This window comes from Perca fluviatilis, chromosome 12 (assembly GCF_010015445.1).
Source record: "Perca fluviatilis chromosome 12, GENO_Pfluv_1.0, whole genome shotgun sequence".
In the NCBI taxonomy this organism is placed as follows: domain Eukaryota; kingdom Metazoa; phylum Chordata; class Actinopteri; order Perciformes; family Percidae; genus Perca; species Perca fluviatilis.
Window position 1 is genome coordinate 21,841,753 of NC_053123.1, and position 18,218 is coordinate 21,859,970.

The 18,218-nt window shown below is 38.6% G+C and overlaps 2 protein-coding genes and 1 long non-coding RNA gene across 5 annotated transcripts; 1 reads left to right on the forward strand and 2 right to left on the reverse strand.

Moving 5' to 3' along the window:
* Positions 1-232: 232 nt before the first annotated feature.
* On the reverse strand, positions 233-7,799 carry LOC120570345. Of its 2 annotated transcripts, none has more exons than XR_005641046.1 (3): positions 7,655-7,799; positions 5,738-5,863; positions 233-1,216 (listed from the first exon to the last, which is right to left on the reverse strand). It is a non-coding gene; the product is annotated as an uncharacterized LOC120570345 (long non-coding RNA). The 2 variants fall into 2 exon arrangements; XR_005641047.1 differs by lacking the exon at positions 7,655-7,799 and adding an exon at positions 6,573-6,800.
* On the forward strand, positions 6,899-12,749 carry rnaseh2b (ribonuclease H2, subunit B). 2 transcript variants are annotated; one of them, XM_039818636.1, is made up of 11 exons: positions 6,902-7,333; positions 7,675-7,743; positions 8,734-8,841; positions 9,360-9,436; positions 10,977-11,091; positions 11,177-11,241; positions 11,348-11,453; positions 11,694-11,775; positions 11,880-11,925; positions 12,201-12,278; positions 12,573-12,749. In XM_039818636.1, the coding sequence occupies exons 1-11, from the start codon at positions 7,270-7,272 to the stop codon at positions 12,681-12,683; spliced, it is 921 nt and encodes a 306-aa protein (XP_039674570.1). In that variant the 5' UTR covers positions 6,902-7,269; the 3' UTR covers positions 12,684-12,749. The 2 variants fall into 2 exon arrangements, with proteins under 2 accessions (XP_039674572.1, XP_039674570.1); XM_039818638.1 differs by lacking the exon at positions 12,201-12,278 and having other exon boundaries at positions 6,899-7,333.
* A 146-nt stretch (positions 12,750-12,895) lies between these two features.
* LOC120570344 (uncharacterized protein C13orf42) lies at positions 12,896-16,571 on the reverse strand. Its single transcript, XM_039818639.1, has 3 exons — positions 16,149-16,571; positions 15,926-16,070; positions 12,896-14,278 (listed from the first exon to the last, which is right to left on the reverse strand). Exons 1-3 carry the CDS (start codon positions 16,569-16,571, stop codon positions 14,034-14,036), a joined length of 813 nt encoding a protein of 270 aa, XP_039674573.1. The 3' UTR covers positions 12,896-14,033.
* Between the last annotated feature and the right edge of the window lie 1,647 nt (positions 16,572-18,218).

Genomic DNA, 18,218 nt, shown 5'->3' on the forward strand with positions numbered 1-18,218 from the left:
AAAAATGAATCAGATTCATGTCAAACTTGTTGACTTCAAAACTTGCATGCTTTCCTCATGTGTCCTCCTCTGGCGTGTATCTGTAGGTCATTTGCATAACCCCCCTTTTTGATTACATCTGCCAATAACCATCAATTTATCAAAGCATGAATATGTGCACTCTCTCCCTCTCTCTCACGCACGCACACGCACACGCACGCACCGCGCACACACACACACACACACACACACACACACACACACACACACACACACACACACACACACACACACGTACAGCTTGAGGCAGGCTATCCATTCTCATTAGTACGCTGTTGCAGTCGGCTGACGGTAAACTGAGCGTGTGCCAAAGTCATAAACGTACACACCCCTCCCGCCATTACCTCATAATTATGATATCACACAAGTGTCTCATAGTGATGACATCACGCCGCCAGATTCACGGTCTTGCCTTTTTTGATTACATTACATTACATTTGGCCAGTACATGCCAAAACCCTTATCCCTGAAAAGTCAAGGACAAAATGCAGACTGTGAGACAGAGTCCAGGCTGGAGAGTAATTACCAATTTTACTATTGAGATGAAAGCGTCTCTTTTGTCGTCCAGTTAGAAGAGCTAATTGGTAATATTGGTTCACACCCTGAGATAATGGTGTTGGCAAGTAAAGTTGGCATTACCTATAGCATGGAAATTTGCCAAAACCCTCACTGTATTTCACATAAATAATGAAGTCAATGGTCTTGACACACTGTCTGTCCATTCATGTCCCTATATAAATATTTGCTGACATACACCATTTTAATGCATCACTTAAAAAAGATTGTTTAAAATGCCAATGTGTTTATTGAACATGTGCAAAATCAGCACCGCTTTAATGTGAAGTCCTTCAGAGCACATGAAATCATGGCGAGTCGTTTTAGTTTAGTGGAAAAATGACAGTTTTGACATAAAAGCATAGATCCATCATGGGAACAATTTCACTAAAAGACCGACTAGTTATTTTATGAAGCAGCTGGGTCAATTCATCTTCTGAGGTAAGTTAAAGGCTACACGCCGGGCTCTCAGCCGTCCGGTACCTGTCACTGCTGTGTAGCCACTCTGTCTCCATCGATACAAACCTTCATGTTTTTGCCTGTCTGTCTGTCCTGTGCTCTCATTCAGCATCTGCTTTTCTGTTCCAGGAATGATTCTCAGATTATGGAGTGTGAGAGAGGGCTGGAAAAGAAATGAAAATGATTAAAATGCAAAGCTGCTTATAAACACACCAAACCTCATGGTAAAATAATTCAGCATCCTTGATAAGAGGCGATGTGCAATACATGATGACAGTAGTTTGGTATCAAAATCAAAAGTGTCCTTCAATGCTGAGAATATCTCTAAATACTGGAGAATTTATTTGTCTTTAGAGGTAATATAAAATAACCACAGATTTGTCACATCACATGTACTGCACACAAAGACACTGTGTAATAGACTGTTCTTGTGTTTCACCCTCCACCTTGTAGATTTATATGGTATGAACATAACTTTGCTCCCAAATTACTCCACTATGCCTGTGAAATATCCAGATAATCTTTTAATGGCCCGAGTTGTCGACTGTCTTATTGCGTAGCTCATAAATCTGGGAGTGGAGAAAGCGCCCCTCAGCAGCTATGGGTCCCCTTGACTACTTTGTGTCTGAAACTGGAGCCCTTCAAAGTGGAATGCTATCAGTGAAGAGGAAACAGTGGGTCTTTGCTCTGTCCGAGAGATTCAGTGATTTTTGAAAGTCCCAGTGGTGAACTACTACTACGGCTGCTACTACTAGAAAGTGTACAGAACAGAATCCATTAATGCTCCACATTTTAGGTAGGCTCGAAGTTTTACATAAGTAGCCCAAAATCACACATTTTACCATCTCTACAACATGAACACCTACCATCTACCATTGGACGGTCAACTTGTGTACATAAAAACGCAACAATTTCTTTTAAATGAAAAAGAGAGAAGAGCAACAGACATAAGCCCTCTCTGAGGATGGACAGACATGAATTGTATATACAGAGTAGACAGAAGTAGCAGTAGTAGAATTATATTATGCAGAATAATTAAATAAATAAATTACGTAACACATAATATTAAAGTGAGTCTATGTATTTTTTTGTAACAGTGTATCTATGTATACTTTTACGTATCTATGTATGCTTTCTTTGCCACAAGTGACAACAAGGGGATAATGGTAAAGGCTTAAAGAATAAGTTTGACATTTTGGGTAATGTGCGTGTATTGGCACTTTTTTTTTGCCGTAAGTTAGATAAGAATATTGATACCACTCTCAGAGCTGTACGATAAATATGAAGCTCCAGTGGTTGCCTCGCATCCTCACAATGGAAAATACATAACCCTCGTAAAAACCACAACTTTTTGGTTTTAATTTTTTGGTACTGATCAAACAAATGAGATCCGTGTTAATCAGCAAACTTTAGAGGTGCTGGTAGACGGATTCTTTTACCATTGGAAAGAGCCATGCTAGCAGTTTCCCTCTGTTTCCAGTCTTTGTGCTAAGCTAAGCTAACCAGCTGCTGGCGGTAGCTACATATATACTGTACATGAGAGGGGTATCAATCCATTTAACTGACAAAAGCTCTTCACCAAAATGTCAATCTATTCCTTTAAACTTAGTGTAACAGTAGCACAAGTGGAGAAGTGCCATTAATTTAGCCTAGCTTAGTTAATTAAATTCATTTTTTAAAGCTTTTGAGTTAAACTTTTCATTTGCACAACAATAAATACACTGGTGCTTAAGAGAAGCGCTGTTATAGTAGCACAGTCTCATAACTATCTGGTTCTGGTGCTCATCCCCTGACGTGACCCAACCTTAGAGAGTAGAAGCACAGAGAAGTGGCCTGGAATTCTGGGGTCTCATAAATAAACAAATAAACACATTTCATACACAGAGTACTTATTCTAATTACAGCCCTGGACATGTGCTGAGCAGCCTCTAATTTCTCTCTGAGCAGAGAGACTTGCGGAGCCGTCTGCGGCAGACCAGCAGTCGGCAGATGTAATTACCACATCATCTCTTGTCCCTGGTACAGTGAGGGAGAGGGAGGGAGAGATTGATCCTAGTAAACAATAATTAGGGTTGGGGATGGTGTATTGTGGGACATCTACTCTGCGGGACAGAGTAAAGAGAGGGAAAGAGAAGGGAGAGAGGAGGGATCATGGGCAGATGAAAGCCTCTGGGACAGACCCACCCCCCCTCCACATCAGTGTTTCAGTTTCAATTTTTAATAATTTGTAAAACATTTTTTCAATTATTAAACTAAGTTTTTGTTGTCTTTATATCTTCAAATTGCTTATTTTGTCCAACCAACAATTGTTGTAACCCCAAATATATTCAATTATCAATCATATAAAACCGAAAAGCTGCAAATCATCACATTTGACAAACTGGAATTAGTAAATCTTAGACATAAAATAACTGGTGATTACTTTTCTGCAAATTGACTTATCAGTTATTTTTGCAAGCCATTTTAGCCCTATAGCGCCATGATTAATAAATTGTGAGTTGTCCAAAAACAGAAGTGAAAAATACACAATAAAGAGATATGCAAATTTCAGTCACTAAAAAGGAACAGACGCCTAATTGGGAAACTAATTTGAAATGTTTCACAATACAGAGTCTTGGTAGTACAATATTCCTATCAGTTTTAAACTGATAAACATTAAGTTCTGTTAATATTCAGTTAACATTCAGTGTTCCTCACCATATTGTGTGCATTTCTGTGCATTGTGTGTATGATGGAGGTCTAACAAACGTGTTGAATACATTTTGGTCTCATGAAAACGCTGATGTTTTTGAAAAATCTGAAAACTGTTTCATTTCATCTGTGTTTGCTAGCTCGTAGTATTCTTCTACCCTGCAATTTAATGGCCCACTGCTACTTTTTTGGGCACATAATCATCACCTGCAATCAGTGGAATAGTGTGAAACCATTGGCAGGAATGTATATTGTGTGACTCGTGTCCTAAATGCTTTGCATGAGATGCACACAAAACGGGAACCCACTCATCAAAACATTGCTTTGTAGCACTACTTTTGTTCTTTTATAACATCTGACTCCAACATCAGAGTCACGCAACAGTAAATCCATAAAACAACAGAATTGCTCTGTGTTGTTTTCTCATGTGGGAAAACTGCTTTTCAAACGTTGCTGTCATTTTTTTATCCGTTATCGTTATAATATGCCTAAACTTGGCATGTAGTATTCAAGAATAGGAGTACTGGTTGGTACAAATGACAGTTGATGGTTTCTTAGAGAGAATGGGGCCCTGGGGCCGCCTAGCAGGTTATTCCGGCCATGGTTAAACTCAGCTTTTATTTGATATTTTGATATGTTCTGCAAATTTATGACAGCCTTCAGTTAAATGTACTAGAGCAAAAACTAAAACAGTTACCTTTAAAATGTACCTCAAAAGTGTACTTAAGTACTGTAGCAAATGGATATTGTGATTTTTACAAAAATGTTAACTAAAAAGCCATATATTTTTACATTTCTACACCAAGCACAGTTTATCTTCAAGCCATTCTCTGCCATTAGGGAGTGGGGAATTACCACATTAAACCAGAGGCCTTACACAGAGCAACTGATGCTGGGAATAAGGAGTCACCATCCTGTGGGGTGAAGAGAAATAAGACTTTACGGGAAGGAATATATCCCCAGTGAGAGGACTGGCGAAGAACATTAAGTGTGTGTGTGTGTGGCATGTGTGCTAAAACTCAGACATTACAAACATGCATGCGGGAATTGTATTTCGGTGATTCTTGCATTCCCGACATTCCTTCCTGTGAATTTCCAGTCAGCGTGAGGCTCACTGTTCCAGAGTTCTGACATCACAAGGGGTTTCCACTCTGCCTTCCACATTCTGCCTCCCGCTCTCTCACAATCCCACCCATATTTGGAAGTGAGAGGAAGGGAATCCCAGATGATGACTCAAAGGCTACGGCTGCCAGCGGGAATTCTCTCCACATCTGTTTTTTGTATGTGTGTGTGTATGTGTGTGCATGTTGAGTATTAATGTGTACATTACCTCCTTGAGCTGAAGATCTGCAGGGAATTCAAAATGTGGCTTTAACAGCTGTGTGAAATAACAGCCTATGCCTGTATCTATACAGGAAAAAAAGTGGCACCCTGGGTGATGTTATCTTTCTATTTATAACCTGCTTCTCTTGGCAGCCATGGCAGTTAAACAATGAATATGTATACTGTTGAAATCAGCTCTTTTTATTCTATAAATCCTAAAGATAAAGAATGAAGTGGGTAAAACACTGCCTTGGTAACGCACAGCACATGCTGGTGACATGACAGCTTGAGGCTGAGTCGATATGTAAGCTGTAACCAGTTACCCTGCATTGGACCACCACAAATGAGGCCACAGAGATAGATAGGACCATGGAGCGGTTCAATGTGCTCAGCAGAGTGTGACCAACCGTCTACCGCCTGCTGGCTGCAATAAACTCCTACCTCCACAGAGAAGTTTATTGGAATCATCTTATTTCTAACGAGAAATAGCAAGCTCAAAAATGAATTACATAGGGAAGAAGAAAGAAGAGCTCGAGGGGAGATAGACAGAATAGGCTTTGGTTGTGTTGAATTTCTCTCTGATGTATGATGGATGAAGATTTGGGTGAGAGGAAAGGGGTCTCTGACTCAGGGTCTACGAAGCCATATCGGGGCCTAAATTTAGACTCACTTTGTTCTCGTCTGCATGCTGGTGACAGAGGACTCAGCTCTCTGGGGCTGTCTGTGGTCCAGCGTATCAGAAAGGCCGCTGTTGTTCTCCCTGGCAGTCAGAAACACAGACGTTCCCTTAAGCAGCCTAAAAAGAAAGAAAGCTTTCATGGAATATTCTGTTTAGCCGCACAGACTGTTGTGTATGTATGATACTCCCGGGACCCATAAAACAAGTAATTCACAGACAATATCTCACCCACGCTCTCTTTGCCACAGACTACAGCAACATAAATCTAACGGATTTTAAGGAGGAGACAGCGTTCAAAGGGTTTAGAGCATGTGTTGTGCAAATCTGTGCAAATGGGCCTGCAAGGCAACATTTTCAAATGAACCAAACAAAAAAAAAGGAAATAAAGTAATACAAGACACAATAAACTGAAAATGCAGAAAAAAGGTGACATGACTAAGTCAGAGAAACATTAAGCCATAAGTCATCCTGAGTAGGCTCTAGCTTTCCTCTACGTCATGCTGCTCCCCACAGAGACACTGTATTGGCAAAGTTAAAAAGCTCAAGTCAACCAGCACACAAATCCCTCCTTTCCTCAAAAAACAAGCTAATTAAAAACCTGTTAATGGGCTGTGCTGTGGGTGTCTTTAGGAGAGAGGGAAATCAACAGCTCAAAAAAGCTATACAAACATATCAGAGGGACCCCGAAACAGTCTAACAAATCAATGACACAGCTGTAGTCATCTAATGAGGATGAAAACACAAACAAGCATCCTACACATCCTCATTTGAGCATGCACATAAACAGTGCAAGAAGGAGGAACAAAAAAAACAACAAGTGACTCACTGAAAACCAACTGGGACACACACAGTGTCATATCCTGAGAGAGAGTGTAAGATATGCCCTCCTCTTAGTGAAGGACATATGGATCCCCCAATCTGTTGTGTGCCAGTGTGCCAAAGGACAACTAGTCACTAAACAACCTGCAAGTGAGAGCAGAGACCTTTGGCTCTTTGTGAAGACCACCAAACCATATTTTTTTTAAATATCAGCTAAGTGAGGAGTGGGGAGGTAAACTGTGTAAGACAAACCTCAAACGTTACCATTTAATTGTTATCAAAGCTGTTGAGCGAACTCTAGCGGCGTTACTTAAGAACTGCACGTTAACACGACGTCACCAAGGAAAGTTCCACTGCATAAACAAAAACAGGGTGAATTAAAAGTCTAAAACGCGAACTTTTTCGGTTAATTGGGAGCTTGTTTCGACGCCGGAATATTTAATTGCTTTTAAAAACGTGTTTGGTAATGCTTGTTTTACAAAAAGATAAAGAAAATGAGACGACGGCTTGTTTTCTCCTGTGAGACGAACGCAGCAGAAACTGCACAGAGAGAGAGGCGCCTTTTCTGAGCTCATGTTGTCAGGCAAAAAGTAGTAGCCGTCACGTTCAGTAGGCCGACACTGTTTTTAGCCCAAATAAGCATTCATTTCAGATCAGTATCAAACCACGTTAACATATATCCATTCCGTTAAGCTGAATACAACATGGCTACTAAAAAGAAGCAAACGCCCAATTTACAAAATGATAGTTGGGTTGTCATTGCTGCAGGTAGGTGAAGCAGTTTGAGCTAACTAGCTTGTACGTAGGAAACCACAGCAAAGTGATTAACGTTAGACCTTGATATCTGTCAGCTAGCTATATGCTAGCACGCCCATAACTTCAAGCCACATATCACAGGAAATAACGCTTTATTTCTATGTTAGCTAGTTATTTTACTTTGTTACTACAAAATAGTCATAAGTGATTCAATTAGTATTAACTTTGCAGACTCGTTGTCACATTGACATGCAGCTAGCCAGTACACACAGTACACAGTGATGTTCTCAATAGATTAGCTACACCTTTAACATTAGTTAATATGGATCTTACTTTTGTTTTGGTGTCTACAGACTCTGTCATCGACACACAGAAGAACGACAGTGACCCAGCTTTTGTGAGACTGAGGAATCCCTCAACAGGTCTATCTTTTTTCTTTTATTGTCATAAATCTATTTAGGGCTGCAATTTAATTATCGTCAGGTCCATACATTGTCAGAAGATAGTACAAAATGTCTATTTTAACGTTCCAAACCCCGAGATGACGTCTTCAAATAACTTGTTTGGTCAAACCACAAGTCACAAACCTCAGTTTACTATCATAGCTTATGCAAATCAACACATATTTACATTTGAGGTGAAAATAATGAAATTTTAAGCATTTCTCTTTATAAATATAGTTCAATGATTGGTTGTTCCTGTGTATATTTGACCTCTAGTAGTGCTATGGAGCTGTGTTTCTCTGAGTTGGTCCCGGTTTTATTTTTCTTGTGCAAATGTTTTAAATGCGAATGCATTTCCTTTCTGTGATTCCCTAAACAGGGGTACTTGTACCCAGGAGTGTACTTCTGCAGTTGCTAGGGGGTACTTGGAAAGATCGTAAAGTAGCTCAACTAATTTGAAAAAATAGAAATTAAGATTTGATTGAAACAATGTATCCACATATTAACATTAAGTCAACAGTAACACCTGAACACATAGGCTTCCTTTGGAACATACATTGGGAATCGATGAAGGGATACATGAGTTCATCTGACAGGGCTGGGGGTACCTCAAACCAAAAAAGTTGGGAACCACTGAGTTAAACCCCAAGGATAGACACAATGCGCTTTGATGAGTAACACTGGATGTAAACATAACTTTTTTGTTTACAAGACAACTTCACAGGGCACCTTTTAATCGATGATCAAATTTGTTGCAGATCAATAATGAAAATGATTGCTAGTTGCAGCACTAACAACACTGATTTAACATAAAGTCAAAATATGACAAAAGCCAAACATGTGTATACAATATAAACATCATATAAGACAAGCCTTTGAGTTTTACCTGCAGTCTAATTCTGTATCTTGTAAACTGCATTTGCAGATGTGGCAGTGAACCTAACATAGTTCCTCTTTTTGATCCTGCAGATGCAGCATCTCTGTATATGCTGAGTAGTGGTGATGTACAGCTGTTTGAGGTCAAAGCATTTGAAGAGGATTTCCACTCCTGGTTTGTTGGCCAAACTGTACAGAGAGGTTGGTCTCATTGATCATTACAGTGTCAACTCTAAAGCTGCCTAATCCAGTCGCAGATGCTGATACAATAGTGGCTCACATTACTTTTAGTCCCCATTAGCAGTATTTCTTAGCTGTAGAAGAGTTTTTGCAATCAGCACTTATAGCAGCTTGGATCAACTAACAGAGCTCCAAAGACGCCAAATCATCAATGGAGAAACAGCAGGTGCATTGGTCATAAAAACTGAAAAAAAAAATATTTAACATGTCCAGAGGAACAGTGTCAAGCACAGACAAACATCAAGAAAGAGGAACTGCTTTTGAGTTAAAACTAACCATCAGGTCTGCGATCAACCAACAGGTTCTCATAATGCAATCTGGTATGCAATCTAATGTTGATTGAAAGTTCAAGTTGTTTGTCATAAAGGTAATGCTGTTAATTTTGTGCATTTAAATATTTAGAGATGCTGCACTTTTATTCTGTAACTTCAACTGGTCTCAGCTCATCATTAGATCGGGTGTTTGTTTTTTTTTAACAGATGGAAGACTTCTCTTTGTAACACCAATGGATCCTCTCTATCTCATTTTGCCCTATTTGATGAAATCTGACAAAGAGGTAAGAATCTGAAATCTGCATTAATCTCACATCAGTTGTTCCAGTGATGTTTTCATGCTGATCAGTGTGGTGTAATGCAGTCTTGTTCTGCCCCTCGACAAACCTGCCCGAGCGAAGGGTTTGACTCCCACTCGAGTTTAATTTACAGTGTATTTTTTAAACTTAATATTTGAACTTAATATGTACTAACATTTATAAATATACAGGCAATTAAATGTATTTTGGGGCTCCAGCATGCTAATGAATTCATCTTAATCAGCCTTAGAAGGGTGAAGAGTTAATTTACATATTCATGTTGATTTAGTTACTTATAATTTTTTATACCTTTTGATGAAAGTGCAAGAGTTATCATTAGATTGTGATGCTTGTGTTTATTGCGACACAGGACTCTGTGCATTCTCACTAGGGGTGCACGATTCAGAAAATGTCACGATTCGACATTGATTTTTAGGCTCAAGATTTGATTAAAAATCGATTTTCGATTCAAAAACGATTCTCGTTTCAAAAAACAATTCACAGTATGTAAATGTAGTTACTTTTCCCATGTGATTTCAGTACACATACAATAAAAAAAGAATTAATAAAAAATTCTATGTTTTGAATTTGAATTCTATGAATCAATTTTGAATCGGTAGAGCTTGAATCACGATTCAAATGTGAATACATTTTTTTTGCACACCCCTAATTATCACTGATTCTTATATAGCCTGACAGCATACTAAATATCATTACCTCTTTATTCAGCCTCTATTTAAAAAGTCCAGAATCTTGCAAAAATATTGTTTGCATTTTATCCATGGCTAAATAAGATCAATAAATATATCTATATACATCCAGTACTGGTGAGTACATGTACTGATAGGTCCACAATGTGTTTAACTTAGCTTAGCACAAACACGCAAAGCTGGGGAAGTAGCAAGCTGAGATGTTGGATACAAATGTTATAATTACACTTTCTGGTTTATGTGTTGGAAGTAAAAAACATTTTTATTTTTATTACCAACAATGAAAATGATATGTAACAACAACGGGGAGCAACATTTCAAAAGCCGCGTCTTCATAATGATGTTGCCAGGTTGCAATGTAATATTTCTCTTCAAAGTCAAAGTGCCAGGTTGGTAATGGGTTTTCACCTGTGCTCACATACAGTAGTGTGCCTGGCTACACCTGCTGGAGCTGGAGATGCTGTGCAGAAATGGCTCCACGTGTACATCTCCTTCAAGAATGTCTAGTTTTAGATTTAGTTTATGCAAGTCATATAAACAAAGTCCAGCATGTATGTAAGACCGATTTTAATATTGTCAGAAGATGTTAACTCTGTACTGGAGTCTCAGCAGACGTCATTGCACATAAAAATTAAGAGTGGTGGCCATTGCACCATATCAGTTGACACTAGGGCAGCAATATCATGCCTCTGATATAAGTTATATCAGAGGCACGATATTGCTATGGTTATAATAACCATAGCAGTTTATCAATGAATGTAAACAGAACTTTCATAATTTCCGATTTCTAACTTGTCATGTCATTTGTTGTTCAGGGGAAGTTCCAGCCTGTGGATCAAGTTGTGATGGATGAGGAATTCCCAGCTTGCTCAAAGCTGCTGAGCTGCACACGTTCCCTAGCCTTCCTGCACCACATTGCCGAGGAAAAAGGTGATGTTTATTTTCGAAGCTAATACTGTATATCTCAACTGTTATGCGGATTGCGTTGTTTAAATGCTGGGTTTCATACTTCCAGAGGTGGGAAAACTGAAGTTCCATCGATACAATCAAGAGAAGACAATGAATTGGTTGAAGAAAAAGGTACTCTAAAGAGCTCATCACAACTATTTTATATGAAATTCAACAGTTGGTTTTACACAGAGGCATTGCATAGAGAATATATTTTATTTTTTACCTGTTGGTGTAGGTGGAGAGGACAGTCACTACGCTCAAGGCAAGAAGTATCTCTGTGGGAGAAGGAGTCAAATCCATAACATACATCAGGGTAAAGTCAGAGTCGGACTACCATGAGGGTAAGTCGCTCCAACTTCAGCCCACTTCACTTGTTTAAGAGAAATCCCATCTTGTTACTGTGTACAATTCTAGTCTCACCTTCCTATGAAAAGACCACCAGCAGATAGGATGTTCACCAATAGATGGCAGTAATATCGCACCGTTTGTATTTAGGGGTTATGATCCTATAAAAACATTTCCCCAATCTCAAACTATAGAAAAGTTAAAGTAGGATTATATTGTCATTGTTTATTATACAGAGGACTACCTACGCTATGCTCATGGCCTGATATCCCAGTACCTCAGTGAAGACCTGAGCAAAGCCCTGCTCGACCACTTGCAGTAAGTTCAGACATCTAACACTTGCAAGGTCTGATCATTTTAAGTGAGAAGGCAAAGTGGTGATCATGGAGACCAAGCATACATCTTATAATTCTGCTCCACAGGTTACCAGAGCTCACAAGCCCAAAGGAGACGGAACCTCCTTCCAAGGTATGTTTGTGTCTCTCTAAGACGTGAGTGAAGTCTATATAGCAAATCCTCTTCCCTTTCTGCATACTGTCAAAACCACCGCGCATGTTTTCTGTAGTCCTCCACCTCATTTCTTAACATTGTTGCATTGTGCTTGTGTGTTTTTAATCTGGGTTGTAAGAGCTTTTTCATCAACAGTGTGGCATTATTCTAGCTCGTAGCGGTGTGTGTTTCAGTGGTAAAAAGTTTCGGTGCCCTTTGTCATAAAAAGCTTGTCTTACTTCCTCATTCGGCAGAAGCGGAAACTTTCAGACAAACCGGTGGAGGCCGGGGAGGACTACACCAAATTCAACAGTGCAGACTTTGTGCGGAAAGTGAGTGTATACAGAGCAGTCTGCCTGAATAGACCAATCAATTATTGGAGGAATCTGTGGCTTTTATTTATATCATGATGACTAATGGTCATGCCTTTGCTTTCATCTCTGGAGTCTCTTTTTTTTGTTTAAGACCTTGAGTGATTGTCTTGTTTGTTGAATGCTTACTTTAAGCTTTGTCTGGAGAGTATACCAGCCTTATACACACGTTTGAATTGAAGTCCATGATATGTAATGAACTTGAGGTGTTGAGTTATATTGATTTATTTATTTTTTTCCTTTCTTTTATTCCAGCCGTCCAAGAAGATGACTGCAGCTCAGAAATCGCTGGCTAAGGTGGACAAGACTGGCATGAAGACTATGTCCTCCTTCTTCAGCCCCAAGGCCAAAGCAGAAAAGAAATGAATGTTGTATAGTTTGTGGTTTTGTATATGAAACATTTGTAATAAAGAAAATGTATTTGACAAATGATTTTTATTTTTAAATTATTGTTTGAATGAGAAGGGGAAGACATAATGGCAAGTAATTTGTATTTTAACCACATTGTTTGTATTTTGCAAAGTATTAGCTAAGATATGGCTTTAAAGGGCAAGCTTTACCAATACTGCTTTATACTTTAGAGAATACGATTTTACAAATATCTCAAATCCCAAGCAAATTAATCCAAAAATGTCCGTATTGCAAGATACCAAAAGGTTAAGTCACAAAATGTGTTTTATTTTATTTTCATGTTATAGGGTGAATTGACCCATTATATTTAAGACCATTTTAACTTCAACAGTAAGCATAATAACCTTAGCTGGTTTTGAACTTTTCAGTCAATTCAGCCCTGGGACTTGCCTTAAAGAGCTCAATTAAATGAAACCGGCATTCCTACAGTACAGAAGTATGTTTATTGCTGCGAAGGACATTGTTGCAATTTACTGTTGGCTTCGATACCTCGATTGACCGCAGTCTCTTCGCAGGTCTGAACCATAAACTCTGCTCAACCTCAATGTCATACCCATCACACAATTTTATATAACTTATATATTTCTCTTATTTAATTCAGTTCAAAAGCAGATTTGAAAGAAATGGTATTATCAGAGGGGTTGGAGAAAGAATTTGTATTACAGAATATGCTGCAAAAATCAAGTAATATTCTCCCATTTAATGCGGCATCCAATTGATACATATGAATCAGACATTGATGTTTATATTAATCTGAACCGGTTTAGAATATCCCTGAAACAAATACTACTGGATAAGCCTTTTTCATAGAAGACATTTTGTAGCAAACTAGAGAATGCTAGAAATTGAAAAGCTGACACTTGCTGGCTATAAAAGTTAAATTCTACCAATAATGTATGAAATATGTGGAATATTTAAGGTTTGGTAACCTATGGCTAATGATGGCTGAATTCCATTAGGCTGCTTCAGTTCGGTCCTGGTATTGTGCATGCTGGTTCTTTGTCACGCTGCCATGACTTACTGGGACACTTGAATAGAACAGAGACATTGTTAATATAATTAACATTTGTGGCTTTCTAACCAAGTCAAAATGTCTGCTGTGAAAAAGAGGAATTAACTTAAATTAACTTGACGTCATCGGCTAGACAGTTTTTTTTTTTTTTTATTAATTTCTTTACATTTGCTTTATTAAAATTCCTTCTAAATATTTTATGTAAGTATTAATTGTCCGGATGGAGTTTTAGCAGAGCATGGTGTATGGCAGCAGAGTGGCAGTGCTGGTGGTTTCAAATGTCTTATCAAGCTTCACTGCTTTTTTAATTTGGGCTTGAAGCGCAGAGTCTGGAATGCACTCTCCACCACTTTGGGCAGATGGATCGGGTTCCTCTGCAGCCGCAGTCTGCTGCTCGTGGACCCGCTCTGGCTTTTCTTCTTTGGGGCGCTTTCGTTGGCACACTCATAAACTGCTTTCAGCTTGGAGTCGTCTGCAACCCGAGGAACCCGCAAGACCCAGTTAGAGTGGAGGTCGTGTTCGGCTGAGCTGGAGGCCACTGTGGGAGTGAAGAGTAGAGAGCAGTGGAGAACCTGTTGAGGCTGAAAGCTGTTATGTTGAGACCAGTAGCTTTCACTCCTGGACCTTAAGACCCACAATTATTTTCACTAAAGCAGCAGCCGTTTGAATGAGATTAAGAAGCTGGTGTAGATAATTAGCTGGCCTCAAAGAGCTGGGGTAATGTAGAAAGAAGTATCTTACAAATGATCGCTGGTTTTCCCAGTCCTTAACCACATATGACCTTTACCAGTCCATTGTCAAAGTGGTGGAAGGACAGAGCAGGAAAAGCTCAAGTGTAATCATTAATCAATAGCACAAATAATGGCTGCATTCAATTCAGGTGTGCCAGTTCAGCTTTGTGTTGCATGCTGACTTACTTAGACAAATTGAGCCCTCATTGACATTAATAGTGACACCTGTGCTTTTCTTGCAAAGACGAGGCAAAACGTCTGCTTTTGAAAAATAATTAAAAGTAGTGATATTTTAACAATGTTAGAAAGTCACATTACAAGGTATGGAAATAATTGCACTACTTAAGTATCACAAATAAAGGACTTGTGAAAAGTGGCCTCTTTGAGAGGGTTATGAATTATTGATACACTAACCTGTAAGCAGCATTTTAATGTTGTAGATGGTCCAGGTGGAATTACATCTTACTACAATACTGCTACAAACAACAACTACCATTAGTACTACTGTATATGTGTAGCCTAATATAGAGCAATTGTAACAATATATATTACTTGAACTTAACATGTAAAAACCGCAATCAAGAAAGTAACAACTGACTAATAAAAGGAGTGAAATGCACAACATTTATAAACATTAATATTTTGCGAGTTGTGTTTGTAATGAATACATTTAACACCACACAATATAAAAGTGACTAAGTAAATATGTGAAAACACCTGTGTGGGTGTACCATGGATGGGTAGGGGCTTTACGCTCAGTACTTGAGTGAATGTCCATCTCTGACCAGAATCTTAAGTCAAAATAGCAATACAGCAAATACTAGTAAAATACTAAGTAAAAGTCAGTAAGTAGTATCTGCAAAACATGCCTAAAGCATTATCTTATTTTGTTGGATTATAGTTGTTGATGCATTAATGTGTAAGCAACGTTTTAATGTTTTGTATCCACTTTATATACTGGTGGGTAGTTTATTTTGTATGTACAATCTAAATGTAGTGGACTAGAAGTTAAGTAGTATAAGATGGAAATACCAGAGTAAAGTGCAAATACATCAACTGTATATAATCAAGTAGTTCTTGAGTTCAGTGCTGTTACTTGGCACACCTGATCATCTCTAATCTCAACTGGTGGAAGAAAGATCCCATGGAAAGATCCATTACTTAAGTAAAAGTCATTTTTAGATTTTTTATCTATTATATAATTTGCTACTTGTGCACTTACACTAACACAGCTGGTCACAGAAATGTTGTATAACTAATTTATATATTGTTGTGGTGTTGTGGCCTATATCTTTTGTGTGTAAAATCTTACAATACTGGAGTAAATCTACTTAGCTGCTTTCCACCATTGTCTAACCCTAAATTAAACATAACAGTTTTCAGCGTCATAGCTATATTTAGTAGGTCCTAAATTCCTGCCTCATTACAGTTAAAGAGGATTTCAAATCACTCACCTATGAAGTCCACATCTGCGTTTCCATCATCCATATACTGTTTGCGCAGAGGTTCACTGTCGCAATCTGCGATGACTGCATCAAAGAACTGCAAAGTGTCCTCCTCGTTGGGGACTGGAGGGGCAGAGGGTTTGGCTCTTGATATCTGTGGTTAAAAAAATGGGAGAACATTTGCCTTTGATATTGCCTGACATGTGCTCTAGGATAGATGATTTAAGCTTACCAGTTCTTCCTTCGTAGGCCGCGGGGGTGCAGGCTTCTTCTTGGAGGACACTGTGGCCTTGGTGTCATTACTTTTCAAGTCAATTACACTCTTTGTGTATTGCCGTCTCAAAGCCACAAGTGCTTCCAGGTACTCCAGGCAGTTCTGATTCTGCGAGTAAAGCCAAATCCTGTCCTCTTGTCTCTGATAATAGTAAAAGGTCGACTCAATGCTCACTGTACTTTTGCTCCGTTTCAAAGTTGAGCCCACGGCTGCCTGAGTTTTCTCTCCCACCACGAGCATGGAGGTGCTGCGGACCAGCCTGACAGTGCAGGCTTTGTGGTAGTCCTGTTCGGACCGAAACCCTCCACCACCACCACCACCATCCAGCCCTCTGTGTCCGTGATGGTTGGGACGGAACACATTATTAATCTTCCTGAACATTCCTCTAAACGTTGTCTTTCAAGGTTACAGACTTATCCTTAGATTCCTCAGTGTTTGTGAAGCATCTATCCATATTTGTCTATTCAAACCAGCAAATATGTCTCAGAACAAACAACAATGCCTTTAAATTTGACAGGAGCCGTTCACTGTTGCCAGTCGCTGTCCAGGGTGCTGGAATTGCCAAATGGCTGCTCTCTTGTGACGCAAGAGCAAAAGCAGGTCTGAGTCTCTTGTCTAACCTGATCTCAACTCGTCTTAAATGTTATCGAGTGTTGCTAAGCAGCATTGCTGTAGCAACGGGTCGGTAACTCTACACTTTGGGCTACCATTACTACTTAGCGGTGGGCCTGTGTCAGATATCCTGACTCATATGAGACTTAGTAAACAAAATAACAGCAAGCAATCCAAGAAACTCTGGGCCTGTAGTTTCACTGCTTGTGAATGTGAATCCACCTCTCAATAAACCATGTATTAGACAATACAGGGGATCTTAGAAAAGAACATATGATAGGTTAAACTGTGAGTGGGTTAAACGAAGACAATTTTTAAGTTTATATGAAAAGGCTCTAAAGATCAAAATAACTAATTCACTAGTATGAATGACCTGGGAATTGTTACTAACTCCAGAAGTTATATGATGTTGACTTATGTCTAGGTTTCCTCATCTAATTAATAATGAAACATCTTCTCTTGTGTTTCATTCTATTGTTGGACTTCCCTGCTGCAAGCAGAGGAAGTCTGAATACAAGAGTCTTAACTGAACCGTGTCATAAATGCAGGCAAGGAAAAATCCCAGCCATAAATATAGCCTGAACGTTTCCATCACTTTCACCAGATAACTGATTTAGACCTCAGCTGTGAAAGAGATAAGATTCATACAAAAGTTTCTGCCAACAAACACTCATAGATATGTGATTAGTGCAAGCAAAACACTTGAAAGCTCTCGCCTGGAAAAGAACAGGCCTAGTATTGGCCAATGGCTAACGGAAATGTCTTCTTGTCTCTTCATGCTGTTGAGACTCTCTGTTGTTTTGTTTGAGAGGTTTCTTTTTTTATTCATTTATCTTTCTTTTTATCATTATTACATTCGGAATTCGTTACAGCCCTACTGTGAACCTTAAGACATACATGCTATCAAACATCTTCATCAACCACCTAGTAATATTAGGAAATACCTTAATTAACAAGTAAACCCTTAGTTGATGTTTGTTAACATTTAACTAATGTTTACTATTGTTTGATTAACTTTTAAGTGATGCTTATTACTGTAATAACTAATGTAAAAAGCATCTTACAAACCATTAAACAATGAATCAATCAATACCTTAGTTAACATTAACATTGCATTAACTAATGGTAAAATAGACGCCTTAGTTAACTGTAATTAACAAATAGTTAAGGCATTAACTAATGGTAAATAATGCATCAATTAATACCTTAGTTAACATGAACAAACCTGAACATTGTTTTTAAATGTTTATTAGACACCTTATTTAATTTATTCCAAAAACTAGAGTGCTAAGACTCAAATCGTGAGCATAGAATTATAAGGTTCTATCTCCACTTTTGGTCGAAATTGAGTTTTTGACATAATCTGATCCATTAGGTGTTTATTAATGCCTGTGTGGTGTTATTTTTGTAAAAAAT